This window comes from Pyxicephalus adspersus, chromosome 1 (assembly GCF_032062135.1).
Source record: "Pyxicephalus adspersus chromosome 1, UCB_Pads_2.0, whole genome shotgun sequence".
Taxonomy (NCBI): Eukaryota; Metazoa; Chordata; class Amphibia; order Anura; family Pyxicephalidae; genus Pyxicephalus; species Pyxicephalus adspersus.
In genome coordinates this window covers 28,515,810-28,542,605 of record NC_092858.1, presented here as the reverse complement: position 1 = coordinate 28,542,605, position 26,796 = coordinate 28,515,810, and the positions used below count along the sequence as shown (strand labels likewise).

The 26,796-nt window shown below is 38.0% G+C and overlaps 1 protein-coding gene across 1 annotated transcript in view; it reads right to left on the bottom strand.

Moving 5' to 3' along the window:
- The window catches only part of ATP8A2 (ATPase phospholipid transporting 8A2), a 334,998-nt gene that overhangs the window by 82,252 nt on the left and 225,950 nt on the right, over positions 1 to 26,796 (bottom strand). The window contains exons 27-30 of the mRNA XM_072400709.1: positions 22,654 to 22,728; positions 19,709 to 19,831; positions 17,895 to 17,973; positions 1,293 to 1,354 (exon numbers count right to left, since the gene is read on the bottom strand). Coding sequence (XP_072256810.1) covers positions 1,293 to 1,354; positions 17,895 to 17,973; positions 19,709 to 19,831; positions 22,654 to 22,728 — 339 coding nt within the window. The remainder of the gene's footprint in view (positions 1 to 1,292; positions 1,355 to 17,894; positions 17,974 to 19,708; positions 19,832 to 22,653; positions 22,729 to 26,796) is intronic.

Below are 26,796 nucleotides of genomic sequence, written 5' to 3'. Positions count from 1 at the left end.
GAAGGGAAGGCAAGAAGAGTGAAGGTGAAATGGCAAGAAGTCATCTCCCATCCTATTGTGTGTAAATTCCCCCACCTACTGGATTGTAAGCTCTTTGGGGCAGAGTCCTCTCCTCCTGTATCACTGCCTGTATTAGTTTGCCATTTGCAACCCCTATTTATTGTACAGCGCTGTGTAATATGTTGGTGCTATATTAATCCTGTTTATTAATAAAAATAATAAAGTCAAGGAGGAAATAATATGTAAGGCAGGAAGGATAAAGTAGAGAAGGTAAGAAGTGAAAAGAGAAAAAGGAAATTAGGAAAGAAGGAAGAGAAGAAGGAAAGGCAGTATGGAGAAAAGGTAGTGGAAGAGGAGAGAAAGGTACGTAGGAATAAGAAAGGAAGGCAGGAATGGAAGTAGGAGAGGAAGAGGGAAGGCATGAGATGTAAAAGGTAAGGGGATGGAAAGTGAATGGGGGGAAGGTAATAGGGAAGAGAATAGTAGACAGAAATGAAAAGGAAGGGAAGGTAAAAAGGGAAAAGGAAAAAAGACAGATGGTAAAGAAAAGGTAAGGAAAAAAGCAGGAAAAGAAAGGGAATATAGAGGGGAGGAAAGTAGGGGGACGGGAAGTAGGGGGGAAGGCCAAAAGATAAGAAGGAAAAAGGAGGTATTGGTACAAGAAGAAGGTAAAGAATAAATAAATGAGATGGAAAACAAAGCAGATGACAGGTAAAAAGGAATACGAGAAATAAAAGAATTAGGTGAAAAGTTAAAAGAAGATTAAGAAAAGGGAAGCAATGAAGGAATGGAAGAAGTGGAAAGGGAGGTAGGAGGATGTAAGGAGGAGGGAAGAGTGATAAGGAGGGATAAGGTAAGAAAGCAAGAATATTGTGTGGAACAATGGAAAATAAGGAAAAGTAAGGAGAATTGAAGGGACAAGAAAAGGGATGGGAAGCTAAAATTTAACAGAAGGAAGAAAATATGGATGAGAATAAGAAAAAGACCATACCACATACCAACTATACCATAAAGGCCTTGTCTACTATTGCCTTGGCAATGCCATTCTGCAAGACACCAAATAAAATCCCCTATACCTGTATTTGTATGCTTGGAAGAATAAAAATACCAATGTATTAGCCTCTGGAGGCATTCAAGGTTTTATGTAAGGACCTTAAAAAATCGTGCCTACTACTAATGTAAAATAATGTACTACTACTGGATTTAATAATAATAACAGGAAATAAATAAGACTGAATCAGATAGTGAAGACCTATCCTCAACTTTATGAACATCTATCTGAAAATACTTACAGTGTAAACAATGTTTCCAACGAATAAATAATCTGTGACCTGTCCATTGGTGAATACAGCATCTGAAGCAAGAAAGAGAACATTGATCAGCCATATGCAAACAAATCTGCTTTGTTACTAAATGAAGATTTCAACCACCACCCATATAGGAGCTCAGCATCAGTCCAAATGTTTGGATGATTAATCATATGCATATATTGTCTCTTAATGGTCTTAACAATTGTATACCCTTTAATTCCTGGAATGACACAAAATACCCTGAATACTGTTATGTCAATAGAGCTACATTAAGCATTAAGTGTTGTTGTTAAGGGCAGGTTTTTGCATTCCAATACAGCACTACTTAAATACAATAGCATGAGTGGAAAGATTGTGTTATGCTTGTTTGTTCACAATGCATACAAATTTCCAATAGAACATGCTGCACCCACAGAGCACAGCCTCAAAATGACATTCAAATTGAATGTGTGTGGAAAATGGGAATCTGCAGACCTGAATCTGATTAACATTTAAAATACATGTCAAACCCACATAAACACCCATGTACACAAGCCATGACTCTAATTGTTCACAAATTAAGTGCTACCAGGGCATTTCTCATTGGCAATCATCAACAGATTTCCAAATATCATATTGCTAATAATATTAATAGTAATAACAATAATAACAAACATTTGAATGCACTTCTTGGAATCACTGGGTTCCTGTTCCCAATTAGTAATCATGACTCATTCCACAAATGTGCAGAAGACCTATTAACTCTTTTTTTTATTTTGTCCCACTGAACGTGCAATAAAAGCTTCTGCCAATGCCTTCACCTTGGAGTCTAATATATGTTTAACAATTTTCAGATCACATTGTAATTTACTACACCAGTAAACTTTGCTTCTGGCATCAGCATTAGGTTTAAAATATAAAAGTAAAGAAAACGGCAAATAAAACAAAATGGTCCAAGATTTTTTTTTAACTTAAAGTAAACCAGTCTATATAGAACAGCTGTCTTTGGAGGTTTCCCCTATAGTTGCCCTGCTTTTTCTCTATCTTCACTACCTAGTAAGTGATTGATTTGGAACAAGAAGGGATTGAGCATAGTTGGCACGTCTGACCCACACTTTTGTTCCAGGTCAGTAAGTGAGCTGGTGACAAAGGTGAACCCATACTGCTGCCAGCTCGAGTGTTTTCTAGATGTAAAACCAAACTCCAGGCAAACAGCTAAATTCAAAGGTAAAATATGTTAACTATTGTACTTCCCAAAACATCTGTAATTCTGTTTAGCAGTGTGCCAGATATGCTGTCCAAGAGCATGACTTTCCTTCTCTCCACTGCATTTAGGCAACATAACTTGGTCACCAACCGGTCCCAACTGCTGATTAAACAATTATTAGGTTATCTGCTTTATCCTCCTGTCTGAAAGCTGTCGGTGTTAGAATGACTGCAATTGTAGTAGAGCCACAATATCATATTAGTAGAGTACAGCACAGCTCATGGCTGCCAACCATCAAATGTGCAGACGTTAGTTCTTTAGGAAACAGAGTTGCAGTGTAAGTGACCAAGCACTTTTGGGAGCTGCTTGGGGTCTCCCAATCCTGTGGGCAGGGGGTAAACTATTCTGTCTTTATGTATACACATTTCATGATTTTTGAAAGGAATTTATATATGGATATTTAAATTGGACTGCTTCAGAAGAGTACTTGTGCCCAGACTATGAACATTATATTTATATATATTCTTACTAAGCAGTTATTTAGCTGGCCTTCAAACAAGCCATCTTTGTCCTCTACATGCACAACAACAAAAACTCTAGAGTAGGTTTTTGTTGGTTTCTAAAAGTTTAGAAACACCTAAATGATTCAAATATTTGCATTGTGATGTATACATTTGAACACATTTCTCTACAATGCTTATACACACAGAGATATATGAAGGCTTGTTTTAAAAGGGTTTTACTGCTTATTAGGTATATGTAAACACTTTAGTGTGCAGTTGTGCAGAAGGAGCTTGGAGTACACAAATATTCCCTGGAATCATCAGCTTTTTCTCCACATATCAAAAGGGACCCAATGTCAACTCGTAAATAAGCACAGAGATCTTTATATCCCAGCATACTGGTACTGCTACATTGAAGTAAAGCTGCGTACACACTTGCAATTTTTGTCGTTGGAAAGGATCTTTCACGATCCTTTCCAACGACAAGGGAGTGCACGATGCATGAACAGTGCTGTACATACAGCACCGTTCATGCTCTATGCAGAGGGGAGGGGGAGAGCGACGGAGCGGCACCCTGCTGCGCGCTCTCCCCTTCCCTTTCATTAGGATCGGCTGTCGTCCATCGTCCGTGGATCCGGCAGGTCGGTCGTCCGGACGATGGACGACACCGACTGTACACACGGCAGATTTTCGCCCGATAATTGGCCGATGCCGATTATCGGGCGATAAAAATCTGACGTGTGTACGTAGTTTTAGACTCATTAACAACTAATTAACAACTTAACTAATTAACTTATTAACTAATCTTAACAACAATAGGCCATGGCCCTTGAATCAGGCACAATATCCTTGTGTAAAGAAAAACTTAAACCTTTAGATACAAGGGAAGTGTTGATAAGGTCCAGGAAGGCAAACATTTCAATAGGAAAATCATCAAGTATACTGGAAAAGGATCTCAGACTAGGATGAGACATTCAAAACTTACTGAAAAGTGTAGGTGATACTGGAACAAACTTTCTTCAGAATTAGTCAACAGTACACAAATTTAAAAATGCCTGAAACCTTTACTCAATGAAAAGTTAAAAAAAAAAAAAAATAGAAATAAAATGCCAATATAGACCACATGACCCTTTTCTACCATCAGTCTTCCATGTTTCTAAGCTGGAATAGTCACAATGTTTCTGTCTTTGGTCAGTAGGAACCTTGTGGTCTAATTGCTCCTTTTTTAGAAAGTCTCTCTGAATGCCAGGCATTCCTAGAGGGACATGGCCTTCATCTCAAGCCTTTTTTTTTATAAATTCTTTAATAATTCAGTTCCATTGGGAATATATGAACAAAGACATACCATTTCACTTACAAATGATCCTTAACAACACAAAAAGAGCTGCATTCATGAGAACTGCAGGTTTAACGATAAGATGTTCTTTCTGCAGAGGGAGCTACTCTATATGCCATATACATAACAGATTACAACATCTCAAAACAGAAACAAAAAAGCAACAATATCATCCCAGAAACCAGTGCCCTTTCTCTTGACTGGTGGAGGACTTCCCCAATTTATAAAACACAACCCAAATACTGCACTATTAATCAGCAACCAGAGTATATACACATAGCAGATAGTTGTCCCAATGGCCTGGATTTATTAAAAGTCTCCAAGGCGGGAGAGAGAATACACTTTCATCAGTGAAGCTGGGTAATCCAGCAAACCTGGAATGAATCCGGTTCAGAATTCAAAACATTTGCTAGCATATAGCAAAAAACTTTAAAGAAATCCATTCCAGGTTTGCTGGATCACCCAGCTTCACTGATAAAAATGTATCCCCTCCAGCCCTGGAGAGCTTTAATAGATCAGGCCCAGTATATACATATTTACCAGCTATGAACTGAAACTTTGTTAAAGCTGATATTGCTTTAGCCACTGAAATAGGTATCCAGGTCAGAAGTCCCTATCTGCATTCTTGTTGAGTCAATGAATAAAACTATTGTAGCCACAGGTTTATCAGGCAGACAACTAGCATTTGCATGAGAAGTCAGCAAAACACTGATCATTGATACCGCTATTGACCTCGGTCTGACCACTTTCACATATAACAAACCAAAGGACATCATTTCTGTTTGTATCATAGGCAAGTAGAGACAGATCTGATACTTAGGTATTATCAGAAAACATAACATAGTTTAAGCTGCGTTATGAGTTTTATAGTGCTAGGAATAAGCCTTTTGATCCACTGTACATTGTTATAAGTTCATTTCTTGACCAGCATAGCATACCCGGGGAACTGGATATCTTTTTATTGTGCAGAATTTGATATGTGTTATTTGGCATGTCATTGTTACAGAACAAACGAAGCTGTTACACTATTCACAGGTCCCTCACTTGCTATAACAATATAAGTTACAGAGAGAGGGCTGGACATGGTGCTTCTGAGTTGTCACCAGGACAAGCAGCGTTTAGTAGCTCCTGTGCCGTTGTTCTGGTTAATCGAGCTTACTGTTTCAATAACCCTTTCTGCACATCCTTCTCTGGGGACACACAGTGTAAAAAGAGACGACCAGGTGTCTCTAGGCAAATTGAATTATAGACACTGGTTCTCCTATATATGCAAAACATCAAATTTTCTTTCCTGTTGCACTTGGCTTAGCTTCAGACAAAGGGACGATTGTATTAATGGTACTTCAAATTCAACTGCTTAAATCACATCACTTCCCACCATATAGCAAGTTTTGTGATTGTAGCCATTCATTGCTGATTTCAGAAAGGAGTTTTCATCAGTTTTATAGGGAAGCTTAGCAAGCTGCTGTTTACATCATATATAAAACATATCATAAGTTTTGTGTAATTTCGGAACTCTAACAACCAGATAAATAAGGTTAAATTTATGTTGCCATCTATGACTATTTCTTATGTTTAGAAAATCATAACATCATCATAACATAATATTTTGCACAAGCAGAAGGGTTATGCTAGGTCCTATCTTTCTTTTCAAATCAACTATGACAGTATTTTTTACCTTTTTACCATTGGGGGAACTCTTGAAAAAACTTTCAGGTCCTAAGGAAACCCCTACTATAATTACTTTTCCACAGCTCATAGTATGTTAGTGTTCATTGGTGTTAGTTAAACTGACCTGAGAGGCACAAACTGCTCATTAAGCTCATTAAGAACCCTGCTTGTGAATCACTGGTCTTCTATATATAGGTGAAAAACAATATACAAGTACAATATAAGTAATATAAGCCTCAGAGCTGTAATCCATATTACACCATTGAAGTAAAGGAATCTTCTGACCTGCATTTAAAAAAACATCAAATGCAGAAAAAATAACACATTACCAGTCCCATACCCTAAAAAACAGCCCAAATATGCTAATATCCTAAACAGCTCTCATCCCCCAATAAACTGCACTATAATCGATCATAAGAAATGGAGAAAACAGGTACAAATACAAAGGGATCTAAGTATTAAATCTGCATACCTTTCTAAAAACATTAAAGAGTACCTAAATTCAGAAATTTTACTGTACATAAAAGGGTAGACAACCCATTTTTCAGCGCAACACCCTTTTTAAAAAAAAAAAAAAAATAAAAAGGGTGCAGCACCACCCCCTAATTTTCGATTACCTAGGCGATCGAGAATGGGAGCGCAAAGCCTTCCAGGATACCTACGTTGGGCATGCACAGAAGGAGCCTTTTCATGCAAAGAGAAAAGTTTGCCGATCTCACGTATGGGCAGTGAGATCGGCAAGTTTTTTTTTCCATCCTATGTCACCCATTCTCGCGCCTGGGTTGGTTGACGTAGGATGAAGAACCAGAAAGAAAAGGAGAAGATGGTGGCGTCAGCAGCGCCGGCTCTGGGATGGATGCCGGGACAATGCGTGACCCAATGCAAGACACCCCTGGATGGATCAGCATGGTATGAGTGAATTTTTTTTTTTGGCACTTTTAAGTTTAGTTCCTCTTTAAAGATTAAAGGTCATTCTCAAATGCTTAAATAGAAACCCTTCTAATAGTTCATATACTGTAATCTACACTTTTTTTTACATTTTCTTGCACATAATTGGGTAATATTTGCAAAGTGAATCTTCACCTTATTCAATTGGCTCAGTAGTATTTCACTTTTTACCCTATTTTACCCTATACCCCATACCGTATTTTAGTAAGTCAGTCCCATTGGAGAAGTTACACTGTGAATCTGGGTGATCCAGCAAATCTCAAAATGGATCTGGTCCAGGATTTAAAACATTTTCAATGTTTTCACTTTTAAAAAATCCAATCCAAGTTTGCTGTACCACCTAGGTTCCCCGATGAAAGTGTATCCTCTCCAGTCTTGAAGATCTTTAATAAATCACACCCATTGTGTGCAGCTAATGGCCTGACTTCCTACATACTGAATGTCCATAGGGAGCCAACTGTTCATCTTTTCAGTCATTAACTGATAATTTTTGCAATTTTAGTAGCACAATGTAGCTAGTAAAAAACACTCATGTATTGCTCTAGCCATATTCTTTCTACTTACTAGCTATTTTAAAGTAAACATTTCACGGAACATATTCTTTTTCTCATGAGAGCTCTATAATATCACTTTATAAGCACTAGTGGGGGTATCACAATCTGTAGGCTGTAATAATCAGGGGCCGGGGCCAGACATTCTCAGGTTGATGCAGGTGGCAGGTCAGAGACATATGCAAATCACAACCCTCTTTGCGGATCTTTCTTCCTGTATTGGAACATGGCCTGTATTTCTTCCTGATCTTATCTCTCTGTCTGCGCTTCTTGTCTTCTGTGTTTTCCCCCAGGATATTTTCCTATACATGGGACTGGACACATTTTGTGAAGTTGCATTTTATTCATGTGAAGAACAATGAACATGATGTTAGTTAATCTTGCTCTCTGTAATTAAAATCTTCTGCAATGCTGTCCATCTCCAGCAAAAACAGGTATCTGGAACTGACTAATGTTTACATAGGAAGAACAATAATAATCATTGGGACTTGTCTATATTAGTAATGCTAACTGAATGTAAAATTCTGTCATCCCACAGGATGTTATTATCATCTGATTATTGCATGCCAAGACATTTCATTAAAAAAAATAAAATAAAAGCCAAGTTCTAGTTTTGAATGGGTAAGAACTTTTTTAATGTCACTTTTTTTCATTGCAGTCAATGTCCCTTTTGGCACTCACTTCCCATGTTGGTGAAAGCCATTTACATCTTAACATGCTGAGTGTCATGGAAAATAAAACTAAAAAAAAACAAATCTGACAAAGATGGTAGATCTACATTCTACTAAAAAATAAAAGATTTTAAACAGTTAAAAAAAAATAAAAAATAAAACCCTGAAAGCCAGGCTGATATGAAAGCCATATTCCCTTATGGCGAGTCTCCGGTATATACATGACACGTCCCTGAGAATATATAAGTCATCGCTAGAATTACACCTCTTTAATGCTGCCCATTGTGTGATACTCTTATTCTACTACTGTCCCATCCATTCAGGGATGGCTTGCCCTCCTCTTATTGAATGCTACTTCCCCCACCTCTTAGATTGTAAGCTCTTCTGAGCAGGGTCCTCTCCTGTGTCACAGTCTGTATCTGTCTCTGATTTGCTTAATATATGATGCGCATATTTATTAGTAGTACACTTGTATAGTGCCAAACTGGCCTAAATCAGAATATCTTTGCATCTTTGCAATATCTTTTGCATTGCCCAACATTTTTTATCTGGGGTCCGCTGTTTACATTGGGATAAAACTTGTGGGCCACAATACAAACAAACTTTAAAGATTTATGTTTAAAACTGGAATAGATTTTAAATGAAATTAAATTGAAATGTTTCAAGTTACCGTAACTTACATGCACATTTCAAAAGGAGTGACAAATCAAGAATTTTTGCATTCACCATGTAATGCTCATTTTATTACTGTGACATTTATTTTTGAGCGGAGTTATCCACAAGAGTCCCCCATTTATCCCACATTTTATTATACTGACAGTTTCCCTTTCCTGGTATGGTAGGAGTGATAAAAATTTGGTGGAGGGGGGTTAGCCACAAGAGACCCCCACTTATTCTACATTTTCCTTCCTCTACTGCTCAAGAGAAATTAGGGTTCACAGAAGGTAAGTGGCCAGCTATGTGTGACAGGGAAGCACGGTATTACAGGTATAGTTTTTGGATCTTGTGATCGTCCGTAGTGGGAGTTAGCCTCAAAAGTCCTGCACTTGCACTTAAATTTCCCTTTTCTTACAGAAAAATTGGGGTTCAATTTGAGAGTAAGGGAATAGCTATGTGTGACAAGGTGGAGTAATATGATGGGTATAACATTTTTTTGGGGAAGGGGGGGACAGAAGGGGTTTCCTATTGGCCCCACATTTCCAGTTGCCAAAACCCCTCTGTTCCAGAGAAATTGGGGTTCAGAGAAGGTAAGTGGCTAGCTATATGTAACAGGCACCCCAGCCTTTAGCCACTCAGTCTCTTGCACCGCAGCTCCTGCAGATTTGTCTACAGGTGGCAGTGAGCAGTACTAAGTGTCTCCCCTGAGCCAGGGTTCCATGGCATGAGGAAGGGGTAACTGCACCGCAACCTCACTGCCAACCTGAATGCAGCCTTGACGTCTTGTGAATTTCAAGGGGCACCACAGTGCCACGACAGTTGGCAGTACCCTAATGTTCATTGCCATGAGAGTGGCCCCCAGGGGGTCCCCAACATGCAAACTCAATTTGGGGATCTTGACATAGCCCACATTATTGTGAAAATATCTCTGATTGTTATTAGGATTTTATGCCTTGTGACCCCATATCTGTCAACTTGTTATGTTTTGGGTAAAATTTTGTTAAGTAGCAGTTCTCAGGGTCCCATTTGTACCCTGAAAATTTCACATTTCTATGATACTCAGTGAAGGAGATATGAAGGTTTATACATGAGGATAATGACAGCTGCATGGACACAGACACGGCTCCCATGCTGCTGCTGGGATTATCCCACAGTACGAGGTGGACGGGGAGCAAACCACAGATGATTGCCAGGTCTATAGTACACGCCCACTGTCAGGGAGCTAACACTGAGCATATTCATAAAGCATCCTATCCTGGCAGCACAATCTCATAGAGAAACATAGGAGATGTACGTGCCACATCTTCCACAAAACAATGAGCAAAAAGAGCAGAAAGGGAATCAGGAGAGGGCCAGACCTGGCACCCCCTGTGGGCCATAGGTTGGGCAACCATGGTCTAGACCAGAGGACGGCAACCTCCGGCCTTTAGCTCAGATAAGACCTAGCCTCTTGCTGTGGCTCCCTTTTTCCCTATGTTCCCTATTTACAGCGGCAATGGAAGTGTAAAATTGGGAAATAGGGAACATTACCTCTCCTCCGCAATGAATATGGAGGAGAGGGATTTCACTTCAGGGGGCGTTCCTAGTGGTGGGCAGAGCTATTAGGGCGGGGCTTAGAGAGAAAGTCTCGCCTAGTGTGCTCCTGCCCACCCCATAAATGGCCTAGTGGCCAAAAAGATTGCTGAAAAAGACCTCTGGTCTAGACCAACCTTGAGTCTGTAAACATGTGTCTTAAGTAAATTTTACTTGCATGCCAAAAAGCCCTTCTTTTGTCTTCTTAATTGTTAATTTACTAGGAATTGCCCTTTAAAGCTAATCTTCAGGTAGGTATGAAGAAAACCAGTATCAGTGAAGAATCTACTGTCAAAGAATACAGACATTGTATTTACATAGTTACATAGTAAGTCAGGTTGAAAAAAGACATAAGTCCATCAAGTTCAACCACTAGGGAAATAAACATATCCCAGATATAAAACCCTATGGTCGTAGTTGGTTCAGAGGAAGGCAAAAAAAAAACCCTGGTACAATTTGCTCCAACAGGGGAAAAATGTTTTTTTCCTGAGGCAATCGGATGTTTCTTGGATCACCAGTCTCTGTTATCTTTACTTTAAAGCTTTAATACCCAGTTATATTCTGTGCTTCTAGAAAACATCCAGCTTTATTATTTATTTTAAATACAACTAGTATAAATACAAAGATTTGATTTGACGTAATCTCTTGTACAGAACTTGAACTGGGAGAGGAGGACCAACACTAGAAGCCAATCAGACAAGGAATATGCTTTCAGAAGAAGAATGCAAAGAGATGACCTCATCAGTTTGTTGCTGCTTCTTTACTGTCCAATCAAAAAAAAGAGTGACCTAGCTTCATGAAAACTGTCAGATTATCAGGCTGGTAGTCCTGGCGGACAGTACAGTGTAAATCTCAGAACTGAATAGATAAAAAAAACAATTTCATTGGCAAATAAGCTCCGATGTATCTAGTTCAAATATGTATTTTACCATTTGCCTAAAATCCAGTTTTAAGATCGTTATACATTGAACTAATCTTTGCCAACCCTGGAACTTCTTGTCTGTGTACATTACAACAAAATGAGCATGAGACCAGTTTAATTTTCCCAGCACAACAGACAAATAATTTGTACTTCCATTTCCCAATGAGAAAAAGAACCAATCCTTTTACTGACCAATGTCAATTGTATCAATGTTAATCACAAGTGTGCAATCATTTTGAGGAACAGCAGGTCCTATAGATGTCTGTGAGTCTAGTGGTAAAAAAAATTTATTTACCACTCCCGGAGCACCAAACAATTGCCAATTGGTGTCTGGAAGCATTTATGAGTGCTAACCACAGGGCTTTTTCAGGCGTTTGCATCCACTATGCTAGAAGTGTTTGCTTGCAGTTGAAAGTGATGCATTTTTTTTTTTAACTATTATGGAATTATGTCATCCATGGACGTTGTTCAAACAGTTAACTGCTCTTGGATACTGCAGTAATGCAACTGCTATACCAACCTGAATAAAGATAAAAACTGAACCCATTTGTTACAATTTTTATAGGGCGGTTAAATGTGATTAACAGTGGTACCCCTGAACTTAGATAACATCAAAGCAACATAATTAACTCAGTATTGTTACATTCTCCTTACAACCAATGATTTTTTTACTACTTATTCCCCATAGTCCTTTAAAAACCTCTATACCAGTGGTCATAATCTAGCAGCTTTATCAAAAGTGTATTATTTGGGTGTCTAGGGTTACTTTCAGTTACTCCAGGTAACCACCCTTCTTTCAGAGATATTAAATGTCCAGGCAAAATCAAATTGTGAAACTGTCTTCAAATATTTTGATGTCTTACTTCCATGGAGCCCTCCAGAAAAGAGTGAAATGTAATACTACTGACATAGCTAGAACTATGCATTGATGGGGTTTGACTCTTTGTGTACATAATTACATTGCTGAGAAAGAACTATTTTGCATGCTTTTGTGGAATGCATCAAGATTTAATGAACTGGCTTGTTCTGTAATTTTAAGAGACAGTTTTCTTATCTGTATTCTTGATACCTAGGTAATTAGAAACATATAAGGTTGCAATGCAATTAAATGTATTGTATGTTATTTAGAGGCTTTGTGACTCTACTTGGAAGCCAAAGAAGATTATTAACACAACAAGCAAAGGAATTTCTAGAAAACATTTGGAAGGGTTTCTTGCTCTTAAGTCAAAAGGTGACCTATACAAAGGCATATTAGTCTCTGATAAAAACACAAGGTGAGAAAAGGTCAAAAAGATGAGTCTAATGTGATTTTAATCATTGACTTCTTATTGAAGTACACATGTAAAGGAATCATTCTCCTTTATGTACAAAGATCTGTTACTTGTAGGTCAAAAAATAGCCCCACCAATATACAGTATTGAAAACTGACTAAATCTCACATATAGACATGTGAAAAAAGAAATTTAGAAATAGGTGTTGGTTGAACCTGCCCTATTTAAAGCTCAGATATCGAGGGTCCAAAGCAGGGGTCAGCAAACTTTCATGGCCAATAGGCCATTTCCGGGGTGGGTGGAAGCACACTAGGCCGGACTCCGAGTCCCGCCCTAATGGCTCTGCCCACCACCAGGGAATGCCTCCTGAAGTGAAATCGCTCTCCTCCGTATGCATTGCGGAGGAGAGGGATTTCCCTTCGGGGAGCCTTCCCTATTTACTGCGCTGGTGGAAGTATCAACGCAGGTCGCGGTTAATAGGGGAGCAACAGCAAGGAGGCAGCACCGGAGCTCCGGCGGTTCTGGTAGTTACTAACGACCCCTGGCCGATTCGCCGTCATTAGGTCGGATTGGCCAGGGGGGCGTTCGGCCGGAACGAACAACCGGCTAGGCCGTATCTGGCCCAAAGGCCGGAGTCTGCCGACCCCTGGTCTAAAGTTTCATTCTATTGATGTGTATGGTGCCATCATGCCAGGATCCAAAAACTCTCAAGGATGGTCAGAAAGATGGTTCTGGGTGCCTATGAGTCTAGGATTAATTAAAAGATCATCACATATTTTAAACATTCCACTAACAGAAAATAATCTTCAGTATTATAATGACTGCTAATTTGTCTAGGACTGGCTGGCCCAGAAAATGCAGGAAAAGAGCTGATTATTTGCCATTAGGAGATGTTTTCAAGTTCCCCAAAATTATGATACAGAATTTACTATATATTTACAGGATCAGCATATAACTCTTGCAATAATTTGTGTGTCAGGAAAAAGCCCTTGCTATGTATAAGGACCACTGGAGCAAGACTACAGTTTGCTAAGGAACATGTAGGCAAAAGCAAGGCCCGCTTGGGGCTAAGAATAATAGGCTCTGGACTGATGAATCAAAGACAGAGTTGTTTGTCCATAGTAATATCTGACATATCTGGTGCACACAGAGGACAAGAAAAGAACCCTATACCACCTTTGAAGCAAGAATGGATGGAAAAGAATAAATGGAGGGTGGACTGGCCTATTCATAGTTTTGCTTTGAATCCGGTTGAATTTGAAATGAGCAGCTCATGACACACACAAATTTATCTTAACTGGAGAAATTGTGCAAATGTCACTGAGTTAATGGCCAAGATTTTTTTTGTAAGGATGCAGAAACCAGGAGCCCACCAGACAGCTAAAAAAATACTTGTGGGAGATATATTACCCATCTAGTTCATACTAGTTCTCCTATGGGCCAGTCTAACCCTGGGTGGGAAAGTAAGAAAACAGGTCCAATTTTTAAAAATACCTCAACTGTGTCCTTGTATGTACTTCCTTTAATTTCCAATACAGCAGAACACAAAAGGGGAGGGTCCCCCGTGTCTGGATCGATTACATTTTACATTGATGTCAGTATAACAATGTGACTATCATAGGAGGGGCAGTGCAGAGATGACTTTTGAAGTGAGTTTTGATTGAGTTTTAATATCCAGATAGAACCTTGTGTGCTTGCCCCATTTCCATTTAAAATGTTCCTGCCCCATGGTGCTCCATGAGTCTTATACTCATCAATCCCTTGTCCAATGAGATACAAAAGACTAGATCATAGAGATGCTTGCAAAAATTAACCAAGTTGGAGCCACACATGTGCTCCACTCTCTCATTCATTCCTTTGGAACTTAGTATGAGCTTTTGCTCAAAAGCATCATAGGAATAAATAGCGCCAAATGAATAAAAAGAGGTGAAGAGTTCTGGGTAGGGCCCTCTCCTCTTCCTGTGTCACTGTCTGTATCTGTCTGTCATTTGCAACCCCCATTGAATATACAGCGCTGCATAATATGCTGGTGCTATATAAATACTGTTTATTATTAATATTATTAATAACAATAATAATAGCGAACATAAAACAGGGGCTAGGGGCTGCTTGGTACCCCTCCTGGTTAAACACAGAACAATATCTAGCAGTTTCAGCCACCATCTTTAAGCTATGTTCAGATGGGCAGTTACCAACTGTGAGATACTCCTAAAAGTGGTAGAGGGGTCTTATCATGCACTTAGGCGTTGGCTGACAACTCTAATAAGCCGTTGGGTTTCTCTTTCCACATGTTGCAACAGATTATTGGTGTTTTGCTGTCCTTTAGAACACTTTCAAACAGTATGCAACTTCTAACTACTTGCAAGTGTTTGCTAATTCTGTTCCAAAGTGTTTTCTTTTAAATCTATAAAACTGGTTAAAACTACCATAGGAAGCTTCATGAAGCTTCTGAAATCTGTAATTGGACCACATTCAGTCAAATGCACCTACAGAAAATCAGATTTCCCATTCCTAATAAATTTAAACATAACCAGAAGAGGTTGAATACTGGTTAACAGCAGTCTCACTATGAAAAACAACGACCGTCTGAACGTAGCATTACGCCACACCATTATCTACAGATCAAGGCCATGACCAGTTTTTATATGTATATGACAGGCATGATATTAGGTTGTTCTGATTGTTTGTTTTTTTGTATCTTCATCTTTCTGAAGAAGTGAAATGAGAATGTCCAGTATAATTCTTTAAAACAGTCATCGGTACCATTTGTTGGAAGAATCCATACAGATACACATTTTTTTATTGTTTATAAATGTATTAAACTTTGTCAAAGTTTGCTCCCTTTGGCTAGAACAGCAGTCTCTGTTTGTTCTAAGTAATTACTCATTGGAAAAGTAATGAATGACAGAGATGTGGCAAGAAGATCAGTGATTTCTATGTTACGGTTCCCCTGCCATCACTGGCTTGTCATACACTGCAAATCACTCTATGATTTATGGTGCTTAAATTTAGGCATCCATATAGTGTACATAGGAATACAATGATTACACAGGTTTGATGTATTACATTGACTTGGTTCCAGCATGCGAATCTTTACTCTCTGCTCTGCTTGCATTGCTTGTCTAGGAGACAAAGTTCTTCTCTATTCTCACAAAGTGAAGGACGCCTTCCAAAACACATAAATCTCAATCACGAGTTGTAAAAGAGTGGATAAGCAGAGGACAAAGAATGCATCAGCGGATTTGCAGGGACATATCCAAGTTCACACTGAGGTAATGATAATGCTGAAGGCTTAGACAGTTCCTGCTCTGATAAGCAAAGCATGTAATTAATTTTCTTTATCACCCACAAAGCTCATTATCTTTAATATCATAGTTACTGCTATTGTAAAACAACTACTTAATTGTACTAACAATTTACAGTTAATTATACATTTTAAAGGAAATGGTAAAACAGTACAATTATGAGGTGCCTCTATACATGAGTTGACATCTGTACAATTTGACGTCTTTTGCCTACTTTTAATGGTTGTTTTATCTTTGTGGGCACTGTTTGCCACTCCTTGTTGAGAAAACTTGTGGTGTTTAATGAAATGGTTAAAATGTTTGCCCCAGTGAGAAGTGTCTGGCAGATGCTCCCTCTCCGCTTCCATAAAATAATCATACAGCCTTGGCAGGGATAATTTTTAGTTTATGGAGTGGCCTGGTTAAAAAAAAAAAACTCAAGGCAGTCTGAATGTATGTGATCGATCAACCTCCCTCTATACGTACAGAAAACAGAACTTCTTGTCTATAAAAATGCTAACTGTAAAAAGTAGTCTGAAAGAAGAATTTATTTAACTGAAACACAAAGTATAGGTTGTTTCATCCCTTTAAACATACTGCAGGACCCACTGATCCCCGGTAGAAATGCATTAAGCTCCTAATTGACCATTGAGCTGACAACACACAAGTGCATTTGCTGCACTGGAACTGCGCTGCTTGGTTGTCTTCATCTAAACTATATTACCCTCCCCCCCACAACCAAACAGGGGTATTAGTTTAGTAAACAACTAAACAGGGGTAATAGTTTAGTAAACCACCAAACAGGGGTAAAAGTTTAGAAAAGTGAACTAGGTGGATCTGCTAAGGGCAGGTTCTCAGGCCCGTGGTGGGAAGTGTTCCAACGTGGCTCCTGTTGGCTGGCAGAACTCTGGTTCTTAAACAACGAGTGATTGCAGATTTAACAAAAGGTGACAATGAGAAGTCTGAGCTGCTCACTCCAGCGCCCCATTCATTCTATTTTGGGCTGCCACAGGTTAGCACTACATGCATGCCAAGGCAGAAGCTCAGTGGTGTGAGGAAACACATTTCAAAAACACATAATAATAACATAAAAACACCCCATTTGCAAACCCCACATCCTTCTGTAAAAAAATAAACTAAGACCTTTTTATGGTGCATCTTACTGCACAGGGTTGGACTACCTTTACATGTTGTAGGTGTCAAGGTTGTACAATGGTACTTGTGAAACAACCATACAGAATTTCCCTAAAGTTCTAAAATAGTACACAAAAATACAGTATGTACACAGAAGTTGATAATCATATTGCTCACAGTTCTCTAAAACTGGAGGAAAGACATATTAGAATTGTTGACAATAGTAACCAGGTTGAATATGACTTCTGAATGGTCTGTACAGGCAACCAATGTACTTTTGTGGTCATTTCTTAAATTTTTGTATACAGTTTGAATGACACTTTTTGTATTTTTCAGGACCTCCTTAAAAATATTCATTCATACCCTTATAAATAGGTGATAAACTAGGTGGTATTAGCAACAAGAAAATTGTCCTGTGGACTACCTATAAAAAGGTAACTTCCCAGTTGGGTAATATTACTTGTGCCTAGCTACTTTTCCACAGGATTTAGGATAGTCAGTGAATTTGCTAGAAAGGTCTCAATATATTATACAGTGTATTTCATTGTCATTGGAACTTTACTTTCATTCTTCATCTTCCCAGGGAAGGAGTATGCTTGGCAAGAAGGGAAGGCAGACTTTTCTAGTACTTAAAAGTTATAAAGTAGCATAAGTCAACAAAGTGCAAAAAGTTAAATGTAAAACAATGCTGAAAAGTGACTGATGAATCAAAGAACCGAGTATAAATGTGACCTAATGGCCTGTCAGTCACAAGCATTGTCTTCAACCTTGCATCACCCCAGTTTTCATCTGCTGTATCTGCTAATATAAACCACATCTGTACCAAAAAAACATTCTGCAGCATTTCTCCAAAAAAGAATGAAATATAAAATAGTTACCATGTTCCATCATTTTCAGTGGGAACCAGAATAGGATTAGCGAGTGGACCAAGGCATTGATACAATGACCCCAAAATACCTAAAGGAAAACAGAACAGTGATATCATTTAACACCTGAAGGAGTCTTAACAAGGACTCTGCTATTACATTGAGGAATCAGTGGTGTTTCTGAGTTCCGGAGGATGATGATAAGACAATCATTTTATTTTTTAGGATCTATTTTCATTCCTGCTAATCTGTTAGGGTTGTCAAGCAATCCTAACTTAAGTATTCTACATATCACAAAGAACAAGAACTTCATTGTTCCCCAAGTGCAATCTTCTTTTAGAAGAAAACAAGCCAAAACAAAAGGTCAGGCGTTCATCAAATGTTCCAAAGGGAACAGTTAATTTTGATATTAAAAATGCTATTTACAGTAAAATGTTTTAGTAATTAAGCATTGGACGCTTTTATATTCCACTTGCTACGAGGGTCACATATAAAAACTATTTTTCTTCTTCGTAGTCTGGTTGAAAAAAGACATTGAGTTCAACCAATAGGGAAATAAATAAATATACTAGAAAACCTGCATCTTCTAGACCGAAACCTATACACATATTTACTCCAGAGGAAGGTAAAAAATGTGGTTCAATTTACTCCAACAAAAGAAGGAAATTCTTTGGTGACCCCCTAAAGCATCTTTTTCTTGGATCAACAGCCTTTGGTGCCATTCCTTAAAATTAAATTAAAAACTAATACCCAATTTAGGTGAATGAGCACCTATCTTAAGCTGTTTCTATGTCAAAACAACTGATCGTTTTGGCATGTATAATTCTAAAATACCAATACAAATAGCGTAGTCATAACATTTTCAGCTGACCGTGAACAGGTATGTGTCAAAAATAGCCTTTGCCAACCTTCTTACCAGGAGAGGAAACCTTAAAATAATGATTTTAGCATGACCAGTAAATTGTAAATATAGTACATAAAAAGAATAGGAAATATGGACTACTTTGTTAACTTGAAAAATTGAAAGGTAGGGTACCAAGGGAATATGTGTTCAATAATATTAGATGGTTGCCTGGCCTCAAGTACGCAAAATTGTTAACTTAACACCTTGGCTACTTTTTAACACCCACCTCTATGACCAAATTTATTGTTATATTGCATTCAAACAGAAAAAAATATAAGAACAGAGAAGAAACACAGACATTGGATCACCTCACATTGGTGATCAATGTTTTTACCTCTCTTGCATTGGTGGTCATTAGAAAGTACCCCCCTTACACTGGCAGCTAGTGTAAAAAGTGGAACAGTTTCCTATTACATTGGGGGTATGTGCAGTAGGACAAAAACCCTGCTACATTGGTGGTCATTGGAAAGAACTGCCTGTTACATTTGAGGTCAGTAGGAAGAATGTCATCTTTATAGACAGCTAAAAATATTGGTGTCAGTTATTACTACTAAGAGAAATAAGAGACTCCACTGGTCTTTGTGAACTTTAGCTCTGCTGAATGACATCTGCTCCAGGACTATGCAAACACCATCAGATGGAAGGTCAATTCACCACTGCACACTTGCTCAAGCGAGAGACACCAAGGTATTGTACCAGCTCTACCCAACAGAAACCTATCTAACAAAAAGGTCAAAAGTTACAAGAAAAGTAGTCGGACATCACAAAATAGTTCTTTTAGGAGTATTTCACTTTGAATTAATATTAGCTCGGTACTGCCTTAAAAATGTTAATGTCAAGAGCCCTTCCATAGATCACTAGATACCATCACTCTGGAATCACATAGGCATGGCTGAGCAGTTGCTATTTCTATCAGACTTACTCTTGTGTTAAATCCATCTGCATTCTGAGTGATTTTGTAGAGCTGTGGATATCTTCGCATGCTGTCTTGGCTGCAGGATCGCTCGCAGATTCCCAGTGTGAAAGGCGGTAAGGCAGTGAAAATCTGTCAAGAGAGTAATGGTGATCACTGCAAAGGTGATAACAATGTGTAAAAGAAAGACTTAAAGAGGTTGATAATGTCTCACAGCCCAAACGATCCAACAATTACTATGCCCCATGAGGGGGAGAACGGCGGATCGGCACCCCGCTGTGCTCTCTCCCCCTTTACTTTCATTATGATTGTTCGTCATTCATCGCCCGTGGATCCGCCAGGACGGTCGTTCGGATGATGGACGACGAGCGCTGTACACACGTCAGATTCTCGGCCCTGAGCCCATTATTAGACGAAAATCATTGCACGTGTGTACATAGCCTAATCCTGTAAGGGTTACCTGAGCAAGTCAGCACTTACTATTTCTGTGGCTTATGAACCTTATATACAGAAATATGTCCCTGGTGGAAGCAGTTATCAATAATTAATAATCACCAACACTATACATAGTGATGAAAAAATTTAAATACAGTGCTGAGAAAAATATCTTTGAGTATATAATACTGTGTATTTTACTGCACTGTCAGTGTTATTTGGAACAGTGAGAATGTAATCTTTGGAAGGAACACATGCACTGTCCTGCAGTGTGCTGGATAAAATGAGAGTGTTATTTTTTTTTTCTGGCTGGATAAGCATTGATAAACATTCATCTAAAACCAAAAAACTTTACCAAAAAAGCATGGGTAGATGTGAAATGGTCTGCATACAGCATTCCACTGCTTTTAGAATTCATATTTTATTTAACTTTGTTTAGATTTACAACTGTTAAATTGCTATTTAAATTTACAGGTAATCTAGGAAGCAGTTTTTCCTGAATGACCTGGGGTATTTTATGGGATGTCCTTTTCTTCCTCCTTATCTCAAATCCCAAGACATAATTTTGGAATAATAGATCTTTTGTGTGCAGAACCTGAGGTTTCTAGGATTTCCTTCTTCACTGAAAGTGATCTTTCCTCCAGTTATCTGTAGTTTCAGTCATTACCAAACACTGTAGTATCTGCCATGCTTTCAGTGTGTTTCTAATCCCAATCACATACTAGTGATTTCTAAAGCTGTTGTTTCATAAGTGCACTTCCATACAGCTGGCAGAAGAAGTACAAATTGTCACCAGAAACCAGACCAGATGGCACATTAGATGTGGATGTTCTTGGCTCATGAACTTAGCTGATGACTTAGCTGTATTAACTGGGGAGGTAATATACAGCATTCTAATGTTGAGTCTAAAGACTACGAAATGCACTTCTTAGTATTTGAAGCTGTAGGATGTCAGAGAAAGAAGTGATGATGTAATGTAGTGTGTAGAGGGCTCCCAGATGTGCTAGTCATAGCAGAAATTGTTTGGTAAGGATAAAGTAATGATGAAGTTTATTCTGTTAATTTTACCTTTATTAGTTAATGCTTTCTCAGATCAATATGTTAATAAAATGTTAAAATCAGGCCTAAAGTTCCACTTTAAAAATGTGCAGGATTTATTGCAGAAAGGGATAGACGATGTGCAGCTCAGCATTAGTTGTTGGGATACCTGGCACATCCTAGCTTCCCCTGGACCTGCCTGGTCCATTCAAGAGTTATGTTACCCAATTAATATTAATGAAGATCGAAACAAAAAAAAAAAGAAGGAAGAAGAGACCGCCCGCTTTAAGTTTACAGTGGAATCAAAAATAGCAATTTCAGTACAAGAGAGTTTCAAATAAGTGTTACTCTAGTTGTTGCTGTAACTGCATAAATTAGCAAAGACTTGTTTTAAGGTTCATTCAATATCATGTAAGTAAATGAATGTCCATAGCTTCACAGTTCAAAATTTTAAGGTAAATATTTCTTAGGAGTACTAACTAAAATGCATTAGCAATAGCCCATGGAAAGACTTACAAAGATGCACAATTTATTCTTTATTTTTTAATATTATCTGTTGAAACATATGCTCATACCATGTGGACTAGTTGGTAAAAGCTATCCACAAATGGGATCAAACATCAAAAAAGGAAAAAAGATTCACACTGTCAGTTTTTTTTGACTATTGTCATTGAAACATTAAAGAAGGGGAATCCAACCTTTCAGGGTTGTTATAAGGACAAGAGTTGAAGGCAAAGGATCCCATGTTCAAAAGTTTGGGGATGTTTCCACTTATTTTCTTACTGCAATTCAGGACAGGAAGTGAAGTCTCCCTAGTAGGACACCAAAAAATACCCTCATACTTTCCTAATCTATTTAAAACAAAAACAGGCTTGACTATGGATGGGTGTCCAATTAGTTCATGTGGTAGTGCAAAGACAATGCAAAGTAATGAAATCTATGATTACAAATATATATATATATATATATATATTTTGAATGATGTGCTGAATGGGAATTTCAGCCCCACACAAAAGCAAAATGTGAATTGTCTCATGGGGAACTCCAATAGAATTTTTAGAATTTTATTACTGTTTATGCTTTATTGGGATTGTCAAATAGCATAGATCATTTTTACATTCTTTTAATACATGTCTTTATGCAAATAGGTAGGTTGTGAAATCCTAAAAAAACATGTTATTTAACATCAGACAAATTCTACAAGACAAATGTGAAAACATCATCTCAGATCTCAGCCGGGGGAATGGTGCTTGATTTATGGAAAATGTGGTTTTATACTGAATTTACTTCCACAACAACTGTTTTAAATATGGGGCATATGCTACAACAGAACAAGATGTTTTCTCTCAAAATATAGTTTAACATAACATGAAAAACTGTGAGTAAGATAATGGACTGCGATTAACATCAGAGACAGAACCAGTGCGGGAACTTTGCTCCCACTTTTATGTGTAATCAAAAACCAAAAATGAGTCACTTACCACATTGTACAAGCCAATGCACCATCGTTCAAACAAGATTTGTCCAGAAAATCCATTAACAAATGCGAACCAAAGCTGAAACATAAGACAGAGGCACAATATTATATTTTGATACTTCACTAAATGTTTCCATATATTGGGGAAAAGGGGGGGTAGACTTTGGAATGTGGACCACCAGCTGGACACAGCTGTGCAATGTTGCTAGAATGTAATTATCATTGTTGTTTCAAAGTCGTTCTGCACAAATCAGCCTGTTATGGTGAATATTTTACCTGGGCTGTTTGGGCTCTGTGGCATACATCAGTTGTAAGCGCCTTTTTTTGTGCATTTTGTGCGTTAGTCAGGAAGAGAACACAAGTAATGTTCACCAGATGTAAGCTCTTCCACCAGGGCCTTGATTAAACTCTCAGGTCAATCTGCTCACTGGATCTGCTCCATAATTCGAGCACTCTAGAAGCTTATATCTCTAAATGCTGTTAAAGCATTTGGGTGTTGTAAGCCCATGTCTGGGTCTGGTATTACTTTCTTATTTCCTCTTTTTTTGTTTAAGTGCACCTGTGGATTTTTACCAAAAAATGATATAGCAGGTGACACTAGGAAACATAGCCAACACCATTTTATTTAATCTGTTGTCTTGCTTACTATACAGATGTATGTAAAGCCAAATATTTGGAGGCAAGAATTAATAGTTAAGACCCCTATTGGATGTCATTTTTTCTATCGAGATATCAGCTCACAAACGAGTGGAAGTCCCCTTTTATTGGATAGTTGTTTCCAGAGTAAGTTTATCCATTGGATGATTTCCTCTCCTCTCCAACAAATGGTAAAAAAAGGAAACCTGACAATAGTAAATTTCTCAATCTTCTGTAGAGCAGACAATGATCAACAGGAGCAATGATATGTGTCAATCTCTCCAGTAGCCAAACAGAGTGAAATAAAATTTAACTAAGGTTCTATACTCTACAAGAAAAAAAACGCTGGCTTCATGTGTTTTTTTATTTTTTATTTTATTAACTCACTCCATGTATAAAATATTCTTCCCAATACTTTATTACATTAAAGGTAAACTACAGTTAGATATACAAAAACACCACTGAATGCGGCTCTGTATATATTGATATATGCTCCTTTTTATCTTTTTTTTATTAAGTACACCAAAACAGACTTCAGCTATCCCCTTTACAGAAAAGTTTGGATGGAGAAGAGGCAGCACAAGAAGCAACTCTTTAACTCTAAGGGTTTATCATCCTCATTAAATTGCAAGGGCAATGATGGGGCACATGGCCTTGATTTCAATGGTGCTAGTTCACCCCAATACTTGTTGATGTGAGCTGAAAATATTGCAATGCAGTAATTTACTAAGCTCATGCTAGCACATGTCAACAAACATGCATTTTCAAATGCTTTAATGCAAGTGCCAGCTGGGGATTAAAATGCCTTGGCAGATAAGTCAGTTAACATTTGTGTATTTTATTGTGTATTTAGTTGTTTGCCTAAAGTTCAACTTTAAATAAATTAAAAAACAAACTTTTTTTTCTTGCAAATTAGCATCACAGCACTCAGCCTGTCTTTTTTTGTGATTCATTATTACCGTTCTCCTGCTGTATATTTTTACTAGCGCATATTATTTTATCAAACCTTTCGCAATATCTACAAAGGTCAGGCGGTAGAAGTATAGTTTGTACACTTGTTAGGTGCATTGCTCAGTCTGGTTTGCATTATACACATCATGTTGTGTACATGTTCCAAGGGGTTACATTATAATGAGTGTGACACAAAATGTGTTTCAGCAAGCTGTGTTTATTATTTCCTGAAAATGTATAGAGTTGGTGAGCTATAGGCACAGTTTCGCTTTCATCGCTAATCACACAGATGAGCTGAGATGTTGAGTTGAGTGGTAAACCCATGTGGCTTCCAGGTTCTTGCAAAGTTCTCAAAGTCCTGGCCTTATTCACTTGCAAACTGCAGTGTCTTATTAAGTCATTGTCATATGACTGCTTTACTTATCTAATAAAATAATTTCTCAGCAGAACTGCTGAATTAATTCTACAGCATTTCCATAGTGAGGTCAGCTTAGGTCTGGCGGAGTGTCCCCTCAGGATTTATTATAATGGAAAAGTGAACCAATAGCTTCCTTAACAACTCTTCACCTCTTTGGAAAGAAAGAAAATCAATTTTTGTTCACCTTGGGCTTTCAGCTCGACAGAAGAAAAAAAAAATCAAAACATTTTGACAATGTTTGGCAGTTAGAGGAAGTGGCATGTCTGGTAATTAGCGAGTCCCCGGTCCCCAAGAGCCAGTGAAGCTGCACTCTTCAACAGCTGGGTCCTGTGTCATGATTGCTGTAATCAGACTGAAACTGCAGATTAATGATCTGTTCTTGTATTACAATGCAAATTGCCAGAACCTTGAGAGACAGATGGGGGCTTTACCAGCTTGCAGACAAGGGAAGAAAAAGTGCTAGTAATGACTCCAAACAGACCTAAAATGGAAACCAACCAACAGACCGACATTATAAATATGCAACAGGTTGAAGCATCACTTGTGATGACTGGTCATTGTTTGGTTTACTTACTTTGGATCAGCAACCGCTTCTGGTCTCGTGCAAATATTGTTCAACATTTTGTAAATCTGTGATTGCTTAGCAATTGTCTAGTTTATTTTACTGGCATCAGTGCCGGCCATGTACCCATGATGGGCAGATTTGTCTTTGCCCATCATTTTTATTGCATCCATGTACTGGGTTTGTCCAGTGTAAAATAATTTTTAGAAGTTAAAAACTGTGAGTAAAAGAATAATGTCGCCTGCTTGCACAGTGTCTTAGTAAATAAGTCCATATGTCCTAATTGATAAATAGAATTTTCCCTTTTTCCCCTGCATTTACCCTTTTTAACCCCTGAATAAAACAACTATCCCTTCTGGTTGGAGATGCTCAGAAAATGGTCCCATTCAAGTCAATGAAGACTGACTGTACAGGCATGGCCAGGGCAGAAATTTTACATAATCCAAACAACGGTCAGGGCATAAAAGTATAGTGATAAAACTGGGGTAGGGGCATTCATTTTGATAAGGATTGGAGGGGGCAAAAAGAATAAGTGCATTTTTTGGGTGAAAGCTGAACTACAAACAGAAAAAAGCATGGCTAGAATATATACATGATGTGATATACCGACCAAATATTTGCTTCTAAATAAGCAAATAAATTGCAATAAATTGCTTCTAAAAGCAATAAAATAAATAATATATTATATAACATATATTAGGTTCAGTTAGCATTCCAATCGAGGCACAGTTATGACCTCATATTTCTCCATTGCAGTTAGGCAATATAGTTAAATGATTAAAGGATGTGTAGCTGGCTTCATAGGAAAAGCTAGTCTTTAAAATCACTGCTATTTATTTATATTAGGCATTTCATCTGGTAGCTCTATTGAGTTGAAAGATTCGTGAGTCAGTCTTTCTAAATCTATTTTTACCAAAGTAGAAAATAAAGCAAATAAATTTTATAATACTGTGATACTTAAAGAATATTCAGAGAGTCAGGGTAATGGCATGTTCAGACTGGTGGACTGGTGCAGTATTTTCCACTCCTGGGGGCCTACTGTCAAACACTAATGCTCTAAAGCAGTAACAGGCAGCAAACTATAGGCTTGAGCAGACAATTGCAGATCACTGTAAAGTATAGCAGAGTTGTGCTTTTTTAAATTCCAACTACTTGAAAAATTGCACAAAAAAATGTTTAAAATGCTTGAATAGGCAGTGACAAGTGGTTTCAGTTTGGCTGGATGAAGTTGGGAGGGTCAGCAAGACACCCCTGGATGTTGCCTATAGAATCTGAAGTAAGCACACAGCAACATTGCTGCCTCATGCAACCTTTCAAATGATAACAATGACACCAATCAGTCCAAAGTTAATCTGTTTTTGGAAGCAGTTTAAACTACAAAAAGCCACTTGCAAATACACTAGTCTGATCATGCCCTAAAGGAGAGAGAAAATGAAACTTCAACTGAGAAAACCATATAACTTCTCCAAAGGCAACACTGTTGTATCAAACCTGTAACCGTGACCCAAAACACACTTCTACAAAAGAAAAAAATGTAGCATTTATTAATCTACAAATAAAAGCCAATAGATTAATTTTGC